Source organism: Arachis hypogaea, chromosome 14 (assembly GCF_003086295.3).
Source record: "Arachis hypogaea cultivar Tifrunner chromosome 14, arahy.Tifrunner.gnm2.J5K5, whole genome shotgun sequence".
Classification (NCBI taxonomy): domain Eukaryota; kingdom Viridiplantae; phylum Streptophyta; class Magnoliopsida; order Fabales; family Fabaceae; genus Arachis; species Arachis hypogaea.
The window spans coordinates 123,168,470-123,181,447 of NC_092049.1; the positions used below are offsets into that span (position 1 = coordinate 123,168,470).

A 12,978-nucleotide genomic window follows, 5' to 3' on the forward strand; every position below is an offset into this window, starting at 1 on the left:
TGGAAAATTTCCAACTACTATATGATCTGATCAGTTAATCCCCCCTTTAAATAATGACACTATTGAAACATTCTTACAATGTGTCAAAATTACCAGTCAAAAATTCCTACAACGTGTATGAAAAAATTTGATCATCTAAGACCGGTTAAACCGTTAAAGATTAGAATTAATGAGAATCAATTAAAACCGATAAAATCCAATTTAACTGAATCATTTGAGAAAAAAATTTAAAATTAATAAAGATATAATTTAAATTTGGATCCTCTTTAAATTTTTGTATTACATATTTTTCTTACCACCAAATTATATTATCTTTTATTATTTTATATGCTACTTAATAATTATATAATAAAATTGTACAATAATTTTTTAAATATTATTTTAATTCTATATTCACTTATATTTAAATTGATTATATTTTTATTATTCATAATTATTAATATAAATATTATCAAACTAGTATAAATAAAAATATCAAATATTTTTATTAATTAGAATATAATTATTTTTATATGATTATATAATATTTATTAATATTATTTTTAATAAATACATACAATATATAATAATATAATAAATATAAAAATACTTTAATACAAAAATAAAATTAAAAAATATTTATTATAAAAAATATTAGAATTTTATATACTTATTAATAATAACCGAATTATAATTTGTTGATTATAATATAATGTGTTAATTATAATTTGTTGAAACTTGATTGTTTTTAAAATATTAGTAAAAATATGTATTTTAAATTTTAGTTTTAAGTTTTTGACTATTTTATATTTTTTATTTATATAGTAGCGGTTCTACCGGTTTAACTAGTGACCCACCAGTTGAACCAGTAATCCAGTGACCCAATAGCCTAATCGGTTCGATCATCGGTTTGGTTCTGACAATTATGCTTAGCACCATAGTTGTCAAAACCGAATCGGTAATCGAACCGGTTAGGTAACTGATTTATTGGTTTATTAGTTCAAATGATGAGTTACTGGTTGAACAGGCAAAACCGGTCTTACGTAAATAAAAAATATAAAATAGTCTAAAACTTAAAACTAAATTTTAAAATATATATATATATATATATATATATATATATATATATCTTCATTAATATTTTAAAAACAATCAAGTTTCAACAAATTATAATCAACAAGTTATAATCTAGTTATTATTAAATAAGAATATAAAATTCTAGTATTTTTCCACAACAAAATTTTTTTAATTTTATTTTTTTAGTAAAGTAAATATTTTTTATTTTAATAACTAATTAATTAATTTATATTTATTATATTATTATATACTATATGTATTTATTGAAAAATAATATTAATAAATATCATATAATCATAAAAAATAATTATATTATAATTAATAAAAATATTTGATATTTTTATTTATACATATTTAATTACATTTATATTAATACTTATGAATAATAAAAAATATAATTAATTTAAATATAAATGAGTATAAAATTAAAATAATATCTAAAAAAGTTTTTGTAAGTTTTTACTATATAATTAATAATTAGTATTTAAAATAGAAAAAGTCTAGGGACCAGCAACTTTTGTATTTTGTAGCCAGCACTTAACCATCAAAAGAAAAGTGAGTGATCTCCCACCATTGGATGTAATCTCACACCATTAAAAACACTATTAATGGCCAATTGATGGTTACAAAACACAAAAATTACTGGCCCCTAACACTCCTCTTTAAAATAATAAGGATCAACATAGCTTAGTGGCAAGGAGAGCATGTAAGTACAAAGAAGATCCAGGTTTAAACTACATCTTCATCAATATTATTTTCACCGACTTTAACCGGTTCTTATCAACTTTGATCGGTTCTATTTCTTAAGCGATTTAAAGATTGGACCGAACCAGTTGAGAGTTCTGTTCATCGGTTTACCGGTCGAACCGATCGGTTCGGTCTGGTTCTTACAACTATGCCTAAACTCCTATAAATACCCTCCAAAGCCAAAGTTAAATCAAAACAACTTCATCATTCTTCTTCTTAAAACTACTTTATCATTCTTCTACTTCATTATTCTTAATCACAATGCCTCGTAACAAAACCTTACCAACATTCTTCTTCTTTATCATGTGCGCATGTGTCTTGTCCCATGATAAGATTAATAATAAAGAAACCGTATACCTCTTGCAGTTTAGGGAAGCCATACAAAATCTTCCTTCTAATTGGTTTGACAACAGTACAACCATATGCCAATGGACTGGCGTGGTTTGTGGTTACACTCCACAAAATTTCCGTTTCGTAGAATGGATCGAACTCAAGTCAAGGAGGCTCAACAGAATACTTCCTTTAAATCTCAATGAATCTCTTGTCGCACTCTCCTGCCTCGATCTTCGAGACAACTTTTTCAGTGGTCCTTTGCCTTCTTTTTCGAGCCTCTCCAACCTCGAACAAATATTTTTGTCCAGCAACAATTTCAATTCCATCCCTCATGGTTGCTTTCAGGGTTTAGAAAGTTTGGCGCTCATTGACTTGGGAAACAACCCCAAGCTCCCACCTTGGATATTCCCCACCGACTTAAATAACTACTCACGCCTTGTATCCATCGGACTCTCGGCTACAAACCTCATGGGCTTCTTGCCAAACACATTTGATTCTTTTTCCATATTGACTCTTCTTTATCTCTCAGAAAACAATCTCACTGGAGTGTTGCCTGAGTCTTTTTCAAAACTAACCAAGCTATAGAGATTGGATCTCAGCAACCAAAAGCATAATAATAAGTTGTCGGGTACGATTCAATTTCTTTCATCCATGCCAAAATTGGTTGAAGTGAATCTTGAGGGGAATTCCATCGAGGGTTCTATCCCAGACTTATCCAATTCCACCAGCTTGCAATATCTATTGCTTGCAAACAATCGGTTAACGGGTGTAGTTCCACCTTTTCTGGGATTTCTCAATAATATCTCTCAAGTTTCATTGGAAAACAACTGGTTGCAGGGTCCTCTTCCTGCATTTAATAAGAGTCGGGCTCCAAAGCTAAATTTCACTTCTAATGGATTCTGTTTAGACCATCCTGGACCTTGTGATCACAGAGTCATCACTCTGCTTCAAGTTGCTCAGACACTTTATTATCCATTTCTGCTGGCACAATCGTGGCGAGGAAACAATCCGTGTCAAGATTGGAATTTTATCACCTGTGATGATAAGGGCAACATCAGAACCGTAAATTTGACCAACTTGAATTTGACGGGAACAATATCTCTCTCATTCAAGAATTTAACGGTTCTGGAAGGATTGTATCTTGGTGGAAATAGACTGAACGGTTCCATACTAGATATCTTGACAAGTCTACGACAACTCAAGATTCTGGATGTGTCTAACAATAATTTATCGGGAAGTCTTCCACCGTTCTCAAAAAAAACCATTGTCATTACCACAGGCAATGCTTTTCTCCAGCAGTCTCACTCGCCGAAAACCTCGCTCTCTTCTACTTTCATTATAGGTACGCTCATTATTATCTCTACATTGAGCAATGTTAAACTTATGGGAAACAAAAAAATAACAAAATTAAAACTATGTTAAACTTAAAAATTTATAGAAATATATATATACTAGATTAAGATCCGGGCATAAAGAGCTAAATTAATTATATTATATAGTATAAATCTAAAACGCTATATATATATATTGTTTCGGGATATATTAGATAATATGTGAATTAATATTAAACTTAAAAGTTAATTTGTAAAAAATATTGTACAATACATTTATTTAATTTGGCATTTTTTTAATCTAAATTTTTATTTTGTAATTATTCCTCACTTCAATGTATGCAAACAGGTATATCAGCTGGTGTTGGTGTTATTGTAATGATCTTTGTTGCAATTTCTTATTATTGCAAGAGACATTTCAGTAGGATAATGCTGAACAAAGAAACATCTCTTGTTCGACAATTTGGGGAGCAAATAAATAATGCAACACTAGTGAGATATACTTATGCAGAAGTAGAACAGATGACAAACTCATTTCAAGAAGAGTTAGGAAAAGGAGGATTTGGTATTGTATACAAAGGAAGTTTAAATGATGGTTGTCAACTGGCAGTGAAGATACTTAAGGAGATGAAAGGAAGTGTAGAAGAATTTGTAAACGAGGTTGTTACTATCAGTAGAACATCTCATGTGAACATTGTTTCACTTTTGGAATTTTGCTATGAAATGAATAAACAGGCTCTTATTTATGAATTCATGTCTAAGGGCTCTTTGGATAAATATAAATGTAAAGAGGGATCTTCCGAGTTAGATTGGAAAACACTACTTCAGATTGTAACTGGCGTTGCTCAAGGGTTAGACTACTTACATCGAGGGTGCAATACAAGAATTTTGCATTTTGATATCAAACCCCAAAATATGCTTCTTGATGAAAAATTTTGTCCAAAAATTGCTGATTTTGGACTAGCTAGAATATGCAAAAAGGATGAAAGTGTTGTGTCTATATTAGACAGAAGAGGGATTCCGGGTTATATTTCACCAGAAATGTTTAGTCGAAGGAATGGTAGAGTTTCTCACAAGTCAGATGTATATAGTTATGGAATGCTAATTCTTGAAATGATTGGAGGAAACGATAATTATGATATTGGAGAATCTCATAGTACTGAATACTTTTCTGATTAGATTTTGAAGGATATCAAAGAAGATAAAATTCATCTATTGAGATTTGCTTCTGGAAAAGATGATGAAGATATAATAAAAAAGATTTTATTTGTCAGTTTATGGTGCATCCAAATGAATCCATCAGATAGACCAAAAATGTGTAAAGTGGTGGAAATGTTACAAGAAAAACTTGAATCAATATCACTAGAGTCCATCATATCTTCTCCGATAGTACCTCTCTTACAGCATTCAGATGCATCTCATAGCTGATTATATGACACAGCAAATTCGATAATTGAAGAACTAAATGATTAGGTTCACCTAAACAAAAGGTATGTGTTTATAATTTAAAACTCAAAAATTCTTCTTAGTTTTAATTTTGTTGTTCAGATTTAATTTAAATTTAATTGGACCTAAATTTTTAGGTTTAACTTAATTTGAAATTGGAATTAGCTTTAACTAGTGAATTTTAAATATATTATTCTAATTATTGAGATTGGTATTGTTGATGGTTTAGATAATAAATTTTGATTGATTTTAATCTCTTGTGCTTAAAATTAAAGAATTACGTACATTTAATTTAATTGGATTGTTATAATTATTTTTTTTTAATTCATGCACGTCAAGTGCCTTTATAACACTTTGAATTTTGAATTGCATGTTTACTTGTATATTATGTTTGTATATCTCTTAAGTAACAATTGAGCTAAAAGATTATTGATTCTGTTTAGAAATAATTATAAATCTTAAAGTAATTTTACTTTTCTGCATGTAATTAATGACTTTCTTGGCTGACTTAGAGAGTTATTTGCTTATTTATTGAAGAAACAATGCAAGATCATCATGATGATTATATAAAGAAAATATTTGAGTTTCAATTCTGACAACTATTGAAATGTTCATTTCTTGTTTTATTGCTTTAAATCAATCATATATAAATGAGTAGTGTAAATTATAATTAATTTTATATGTTATTTTTAATTTTTATTTTGGTTTGCCATATTTTCAGCAGTGCTAAAATGGTGATCACATAAGAGTGTCAAAATGATGACCACAAGACTTAAGGATATTTTGATCTATTGATAATATTAATCTATATAAAACTTTAATTTATGGTTAAACTTATAGAATTAACTTTTTTGTTATTGTACTTTAAAACAATCTTAGTTAAAATAAAAAATGTTTAAATTATTTATGTTATTATGTATTATACAAATATTGACTTCGTTAGTAAATTAGTTAATATATTAATTAAATAAAAAATGAATATAATTTGCTAAATTGCGTGTGTAATTTGTATTAAAAGAAATTATTGCAAAATGAATATTGTGTTTTTGTATCTAATTAATGAAATAGCTCTAGATAGTTGCTTATCCAATTGAAAGATATATAAATAATATTAAGGCATATTTGTATCTGGTTGGCCCACAAAAATTAAACTTAAAATTGTGTATCTTTATCATATATATCATATAAATTAAAAGTATTATTAGACTTGTGTAATGGATCTAGTACTTTCAATTCCTACTAATATTAATAATAAAGAAATATCCAAACACAATATTAGTGGATTTGAAGATACACAAGTGATTGAGGTCTCATAATATTCTCCTTTGTTAATTTATTATTGCTTTGAAAATTCTTTTAAAAAAATGGTCAAAATATATGTCTCCCTTTCTTTTTTATTAATCTAATCTATTAATATATCTTCTTCTCTTGTGCTTTAAGGGGCAATAATGAATGAAAAATGGGAAAAAATCATAAAAAAGAGGGAACACAAGTACACAACAACTCCAAATATTCTCTCCCAATTAGAGGGGAAAAAAAACTAAAGAAAACAAAACAGTGTGACGCTCCGCCAACAGTACAATAGTAAGAGGGGAGGATTTTGAAAAAAAAATTAAAAAAATAAAAAATTTAGTTAATTTTGCTTATTTTTAACATGAAAAATCACGGGCCAAAACCCACAAGATTCAAATATATATGCTTTTTTAATAAAATTATTAAAAATGATTACAAACATATCAACAGCCATACTAGAACAAGAATTAATTTTGAAAATTGAAGATGAGCGGTGGAGTGAGCGGGGAAGAGACTTTGAGGCAGCCGATAATGTCGGCAGAAGAGATAAAGGGGAGAGCGGGGGAGGGCTTGCATCAGGAAAAAAGGAGGATCATACTTCGGGAGGGGTTTCTAAGCCTTTGAAGGTTTCTTTCAGGGATAAAGTTGTGGGTTCTAAGATTGCTAAAGCTTTTTCACTCGTTGAAACTTTGTTGGGAGATAACATTGCGGTAGTTTCTGGGAAGCAAGGAGATCTCTTGCCACCGAGTGTCACGTTTACCCAAGAAGCTAAGAATTGTTTGGTAGAACCATATAAGGATGCTATAGTGATTAAGGTGTTAGGTAAACATTATAGCTACACTGCATTGTCTCATAAACTCCGAACAGTATGGCGGATTAAGGGAGGTTTTGATTTATTGGACGTAGGGTTTGACTACTTTCTTGTGAAGTTTGATGTGGCTGAGGAGCGAGAAAAAGTTCTCTTAGGAGGCCCATGGATAATTGAGGGAAATTATGTGGCAGTGAAGCCTTGGGATCAAGAGTTTAGATCAAGTGAAAACTGTTTTGGAGCAATTTTAGTGTGGATTAGAATTTCTGGATTACCAATTTGGTGCTACCAAGAAGATGCAATGCTCCGTGTTGCGGCTGTAGTTGGCATTCCCGTCAAGATTGATTTGGCAACAAAATTAGCTGAAAGAGGACGATATGCTCGAGCCTGTGTTCAGATAGATTTAGGATTGCCAGTGACTAAGAAGATTCTTGTTGAAGGTGTTGAATATGAGGTTGAATATGAAAGTCTTCACCTTATTTGTGGCTCCTGTCTCAAGTTTGGTCATGATATGAAGGTGTGCAAGACTGCCAGCAATGCGGGAGGAGGAACTAATGCCAGGGTGGTCGGCGATGTAGCAAAGCAGCCAGAAAGTTCAAATTCAAAAAATCTAGTGCATGTGGAAAAGGAAAGTTTTAATTTTGGCAAGAATCTTGGAGATGAGACTGTAAATGTTGCTGTCCTGGATTTGGTGGAGAGTGATTTGCATGCTGTTCATGTAGACCATGCACAACATGAGGATTTGGAAGGCTGGACTCAGGTGATTAGGAAAGGAAAATATAAAATGGGTCAAAAGCCTTCTCCTAGCACCCATCAGGTCCAACCAAAAGCAAAGAAGACTCCTAACAAGGCTACCAATACTTGGACAAGGCCTAATCACCAACGTACAACACATGCTACTGGATCCAAAGTAAAATTAAGCAGGGGCATCAATATTGGAAAACCGGTTAGTGTGGCTTCTTCGGGGACCCGACACAACGTTCACCATCAGCAGCAAGGTGAGACAACAAATGGCACTGTGCGAAAGCGTCCTCGCCCAAACTCTTTGCAGAATTCACCAGTAGATAAGGATGGAGCATCGACGATGGGTGTGGCGCAAGTTTCAACAGCGAAAATTGTGCTGCAACTTGAGAGTCCATTAAAGGCGGGATCGTTGGAGACAGGGACATCATGTTGAGTCTCGGGTTTGTTATTGGAGCTCCCTTTTTACTGTTTTTTATGGATAGTTTCAATATCATAGCCTGGAATGTGAGGGATGCGTCTAACAAGATGGCCCGTGTGCATTGCAAAAATTTTGTGAGAATATATAAACGATCTTTCTTCTTTCTCTTTGAGACTCATACCATGTTTAATAATTTGAAGAATTTTTGGGATAAGTTGGGTTTTCATTGTGTTGGTATTGAGGAAGCAGTAGGACACAGGGGTGGCATTTGGTTTCTATCTTCTATTGCTAATGCTTCTTGTGTGGTTATTGACCGAATTGACCAATGTATCATAGTGAAAGTGAGTGTGGGTAACTTAGTTTGGCTTTGTAGTGCAGTGTATGGGAGTCCTCAATTCGAAAAAAGAAGTATGCTTTGGGATCATTTGCGTTCTATTAATTCAGGCCATAATGGACCGTGGATGGCCGTTGGTGATTTTAATGAGATTGTGGCGCCAGATGAGAGTACAGGTGCTTATTTTTCTTCTCACAGAGCTAGTCTATTAGCTGCTACTCTAGATGACTGTGAGCTCTTTGATCTTAAAGTGACTGGTAGGAGATATACTTGGTATAGAGCAGTTCAGGCTGGCAGGAACTTGGCTAAAAAGTTAGATAGAGCTCCAGTTAATGAGGCGTGGATGACAATGTTTCCTGAGGGTTATTCTAAAATTCTTAGCAGGCTTCATTCTGATCATTGTCCTATTTTAGTTCATTGTCATGGTGGCCCCAGAGTGAAAGGTTCTCGTCCTTTTAGGTTCCAAGCTGCGTGGGCAACACATCCTTCTTATAAACATGTTATTAGTAAGGCTTGGAATCAAGAGTTTGGAGGCGTTACTAAAAGGCTTAAGATGGTTCAACAGGCTTCTTTGGACTTCAACTCAAAGATTTTTGGAAATATTTTTGTGCAAAAAAAGTAAGCTGGAATATCAGATTGATCAGATTCGACGGCGTTTGGAGGTTAGCGATGTGTTATCTCTGAGAATTAAAGAAGCTGAACTGAGGGAAGATTACAATAGGCTTTTATTGCAAGAAGAACTTTTTTGGTACCAGAAATCTAGGGAGCAGTGGGTCAAGTATGGGGATAGAAACACTAAATTCTTTCATCTTCAGACTTTGGTGCGTAGAAACCATAATAGAGTACATGGATTATATGTTAGAGATGGGTCTTGGTCTACTGATCCAGATATTCTCCAGGAAGAAGCCCTCTCTTTTTACAAGAAACTCTTTGGTACAACGGAAGAGGTTGAGGTTGATTGTTTAGGGGATGTTCCGATACCCACTCTAAGCACCGAGGCTTGTGCTAGGTTAATTGACCCTGTCTCTTTTGCGGAAGTCAAGTCAGCAGTATTCAGTATGAGCCCTTTTAAGGCTCCTAGTCCAGATGGCTTTCAAGCTTATTTTTTTAAAGAATATTGGGAGATAGTAGGCACTAAGATTTGGAATATTGTCCGGAGCGCTTTCTTGGGAGAGTACTTAAATCCTAGCATCATGGAAACTCTGATTGTGCTTATTCCTAAAATTGATAACCTTACCTTTATGAAGGATTTCAGGCATATTAGCTTGTGTAATGTTGTTTATAAAATTATCACCAAAGTATTGACTAATCGACTTCGGCCTTTTCTTCCAGATATTGTTAGTCCTTTGCAAGGAGGTTTTATTCTGGGTCGTGGTGCTCCTGATAATATTATTGTGGCCCAAGAAATTCTGAATTTCATGAAGCATACAAAATCCAAGAAAGGTACTCTTGCTTTTAAAATTGATCTTGAAAAAGCTTATGATAGGATGGATTGGAGGTTTTTGGAGAGTACTCTCATTGCTTTTGGTTTTCCTATCATCACTGTTAATTTGATTATGAATTGTGTCCGTGCATCATCTCTTTCTATTATGTGGAATGGGAATAGATTGGATAGTTTTGCTCCTAGAAGGGGGCTTAGACAGGGTGATCCAATGTCTCCTTACTTATTTGTGCTTTGTATGGAAAGACTTGCTTGCTATATATCTCATAAGGTGGTCGAGGGTGTGTGAAAACCAGTTTCTATCACTAGGGATGGCCCAAAATTTTCTCATTTAATGTTTGCAGATGATCTCTTACTTTTCTGTCAGGCTACAAAGAGTCAGGTCCAAATGGTCATACATTCTCTTAACCTTTTTTGCAAGGCATCTGGCATGAAAGTGAATCTTGAAAAGTCTAAAGCTTTTTGTTCTAAAAATGTGACTGCTCGTAGAAGAGATATTTTTACTAGTGTTTCTTCAATACGTTTTGCTTTGGACTTAGGAAGATATCTTGGAGTTAACCTTAATCATTCCCGTACCAGTAGGGCTTCTTTTCATTCGATGATTGAAAAGGTGAGGGGAAGATTAGCTAACTAGAAAGGAAGGCTTCTAAATAAAGCAGGGAGACTTTGCCTGATCAATTCTGTTACAGCATCCATTCCTGTCTATCATATGCAGGTATCTTTTTTTCCAAATTAGGTTTGTGATAAATTGTCTTCTATGATGAGACAGTTCCTTTGGAAGGGTCAAGTTGATGGTAGAGGTCTTTCTCTTGTTAATTGGAGGACCGTGATCACTCCAAAGAAATTTGGTGGCCTGGGTGTTAGAGATCCTGTGTGTGTTAATATATCTTTACTTGATAAATTGGTTTGGCAACTTTTTCATTGTCAGGACAAGCCTTGGGTTGCTCTATTGAGGGCGAAGTATCTGAGGAATGAGGGAGTTTTAGATGGCCCTGTTCCTTGCAACGCTTCTCATGTTTGGAAGAGTATCTCAAAGGTTTTTGGTGCTCTTAAGGATGCCTTCTCTTGGTGCGTTGGGTCACTTGATCAATCTTTTTGGTTTGACAATTGGAGTATTGAGGGCCCAATTGCTCAAGATGTCCCTTTTGTATATATATCTGACTCTGATTTAACTATTAGAAACGTTTAGAAAGATGGTCAATGGAATCTCCATGATATTTTCTCTATCATTCCAGAAGATGTCAAACAGCGTTTGAATGCTTATAATCTGGATTTGAATGCTGGAGAGAGTTCGGGTTGGTCGTGGGGTATGGCATCTTCTAGACTCTACTCAGCTAGGAGTGGGTACAGTTGGCTAGCAAAAAGAAAGTTTCCTTGGAATGAGCATGATAATTGGTTGTGGGTATGGCGACTGCTTATTCCTAAGAAGTACAAGTTTTTGATTTGGCTCAGTCTTCATAATGCTATTCCTACGACAGAGTTTCGTTTGGGTCATGGCTTAGCTTTATCTAGCACCTGCCATCGGTGTCAGAATGGTTCTGAATCCATTTTTCATTGTCTTCGGGAGTGCCCTAGTGCCAAGGAGGTCTGGAACCTTTTAGGCCTGTATTCAGATAACTCATATTTACGTGATTGGCTCTACAAAGGTGCAAGGAATGGAGATGTTTTTCTTTTCTTTTCGACCATCTGGTGGATTTGGAGAAGCAAGAATCATGACTTATTTAATATAGATGATTCTTTGAGTGCTAGTAAAGTGGTGAGTTTGATTCGTAGTTCAGTAAGGGAGTTTCACACTATTTTTGCTATGCATCAATCTTTGTCTCCTCCTTCACTTTGTTTGCATTGGGTTCCACCTCCAGTTTATTTTGTTAAATTGAATTGTGATGCTAGTTGTTTTGCTCCTTTTGGCTTTGCTGGTTTTGGTTGTATCATTCGCAGTCCTGATGGATGTTGGTTGAAAGGTTGCACTGGGAAAGTCGAAGTGTGCAGTATTCTTTTTGCTGAATTGTATGCAATTTGGAGAGGTTTACTTCTTGCTTGGGAGAGTGGATTTCGTGAGGTTATTTGTGAAACAGACTGTTTAGAAGCTCTTTCCTTGGTAAACCAAAGAATGCTTGGTAAGGATATTCCGGAATGGGATTTGGCAAAGCATATACAGGAGGTTATGAATTGGAATTGGAGAGTCTCTATTCTTTTAATTCAGAGGAATGCAAATAGTGTTGCAGATTGTATGGCTAAAGCAGCTGCTTCTGGCGCGGATATTTACTCAAATTGGAGCCAACCATGGAGTGAGCTTCAACATCTAATAGATTTAGATATGAATCTAGCCAATTAATTTGGCTTTGTCTCTATTTTTTTCTTTTTTTTCTATTTAGTCACAAAAAAAAAAACCAGAACAAGAATTAGAAGAATAGAAGACACCTCAACATACAGTCAACAAGGAAAAGCTAAGGAACATACCAAACTCAAGAACACACTAAACTCAAAAAATTAACAATCAACAATAACTACCTCAGCAAATCAACTCAGACACACAAGAATTAACTCAGAAAATAAGAATAACTAAAAATAAATTTCACAGCATAGAGCACAAAGGTGAGGGAGAGGGAGCACGACGCACACACAAGATGGAGCGCGGCGAACTGGAGCAGGGAGGGCCATCCCTCCTGAAATTTCCTTATGCCAGTTCTCTCTCTGCAGCAGTCTATCTTTTGGAGTTTGAGTGGAAGTTATCCCAGTTCAAGTACCGCCAAGATGAACCTTACCCCCAAGCTTCGAAGAGCCCAACAAGCTCAAATTGGTCAGCCTTGGAGCGCGGCAGAACAGGGACTGTGCGATGGAGGAGACGAGTAGTGGCGATGGCAGAACAGGGGAGATAGAGGAGACAAGTGGCAACGCGAAACGCGTTGCAACGGAGGAGACGAGCTTGAGTAGTGGGGATGGCGACTGGAGCATATGCGACAGCAGCGGTGAGACAGCGGTGGACGTGAGTTTTTGGCGATGGAGAAGGCGGCGGGTGAGTTTGAA

At 34.4% G+C, this 12,978-nt stretch overlaps 2 protein-coding genes across 2 annotated transcripts; both read left to right on the forward strand.

Moving 5' to 3' along the window:
* The first annotated feature begins 2,787 nt into the window (after positions 1-2,787).
* LOC112743093 (LEAF RUST 10 DISEASE-RESISTANCE LOCUS RECEPTOR-LIKE PROTEIN KINASE-like 2.1) lies at positions 2,788-4,646 on the forward strand. Its single transcript, XM_029292508.1, has 2 exons — positions 2,788-3,478; positions 3,817-4,646. The coding sequence occupies exons 1-2, from the start codon at positions 2,788-2,790 to the stop codon at positions 4,644-4,646; spliced, it is 1,521 nt and encodes a 506-aa protein (XP_029148341.1).
* Positions 4,647-8,637: 3,991 nt separating this feature from the next.
* LOC114925219 (uncharacterized) lies at positions 8,638-10,926 on the forward strand. The gene is made up of 3 exons (XM_029292509.1): positions 8,638-9,066; positions 9,146-9,566; positions 10,880-10,926. Exons 1-3 carry the CDS (start codon positions 8,638-8,640, stop codon positions 10,924-10,926), a joined length of 897 nt encoding a protein of 298 aa, XP_029148342.1.
* The last annotated feature ends 2,052 nt before the right edge of the window (positions 10,927-12,978 follow it).

What these genes read in the sequence shown, in the direction of transcription:
- LOC112743093 (XM_029292508.1), top strand. Translation starts at nt 2,788, where the DNA reads ATGCCAAAATTGGTTGAAGTGAATCTTGAGGGGAATTCCATCGAGGGT. An exon ending in CTCTTCTACTTTCATTATAG is followed by an intron (nt 3,479 to 3,816) that starts GTACGCTCATTA and finishes GTATGCAAACAG; the next exon opens with GTATATCAGCTGGTGTTGGT.
- LOC114925219 (XM_029292509.1), top strand. Translation starts at nt 8,638, where the DNA reads ATGGCCGTTGGTGATTTTAATGAGATTGTGGCGCCAGATGAGAGTACA. An exon ending in TTACTAAAAGGCTTAAGATG is followed by an intron (nt 9,067 to 9,145) that starts GTTCAACAGGCT and finishes CTGGAATATCAG; the next exon opens with ATTGATCAGATTCGACGGCG. An exon ending in AGTCAAGTCAGCAGTATTCA is followed by an intron (nt 9,567 to 10,879) that starts GTATGAGCCCTT and finishes TTTCATTGTCAG; the next exon opens with GACAAGCCTTGGGTTGCTCT.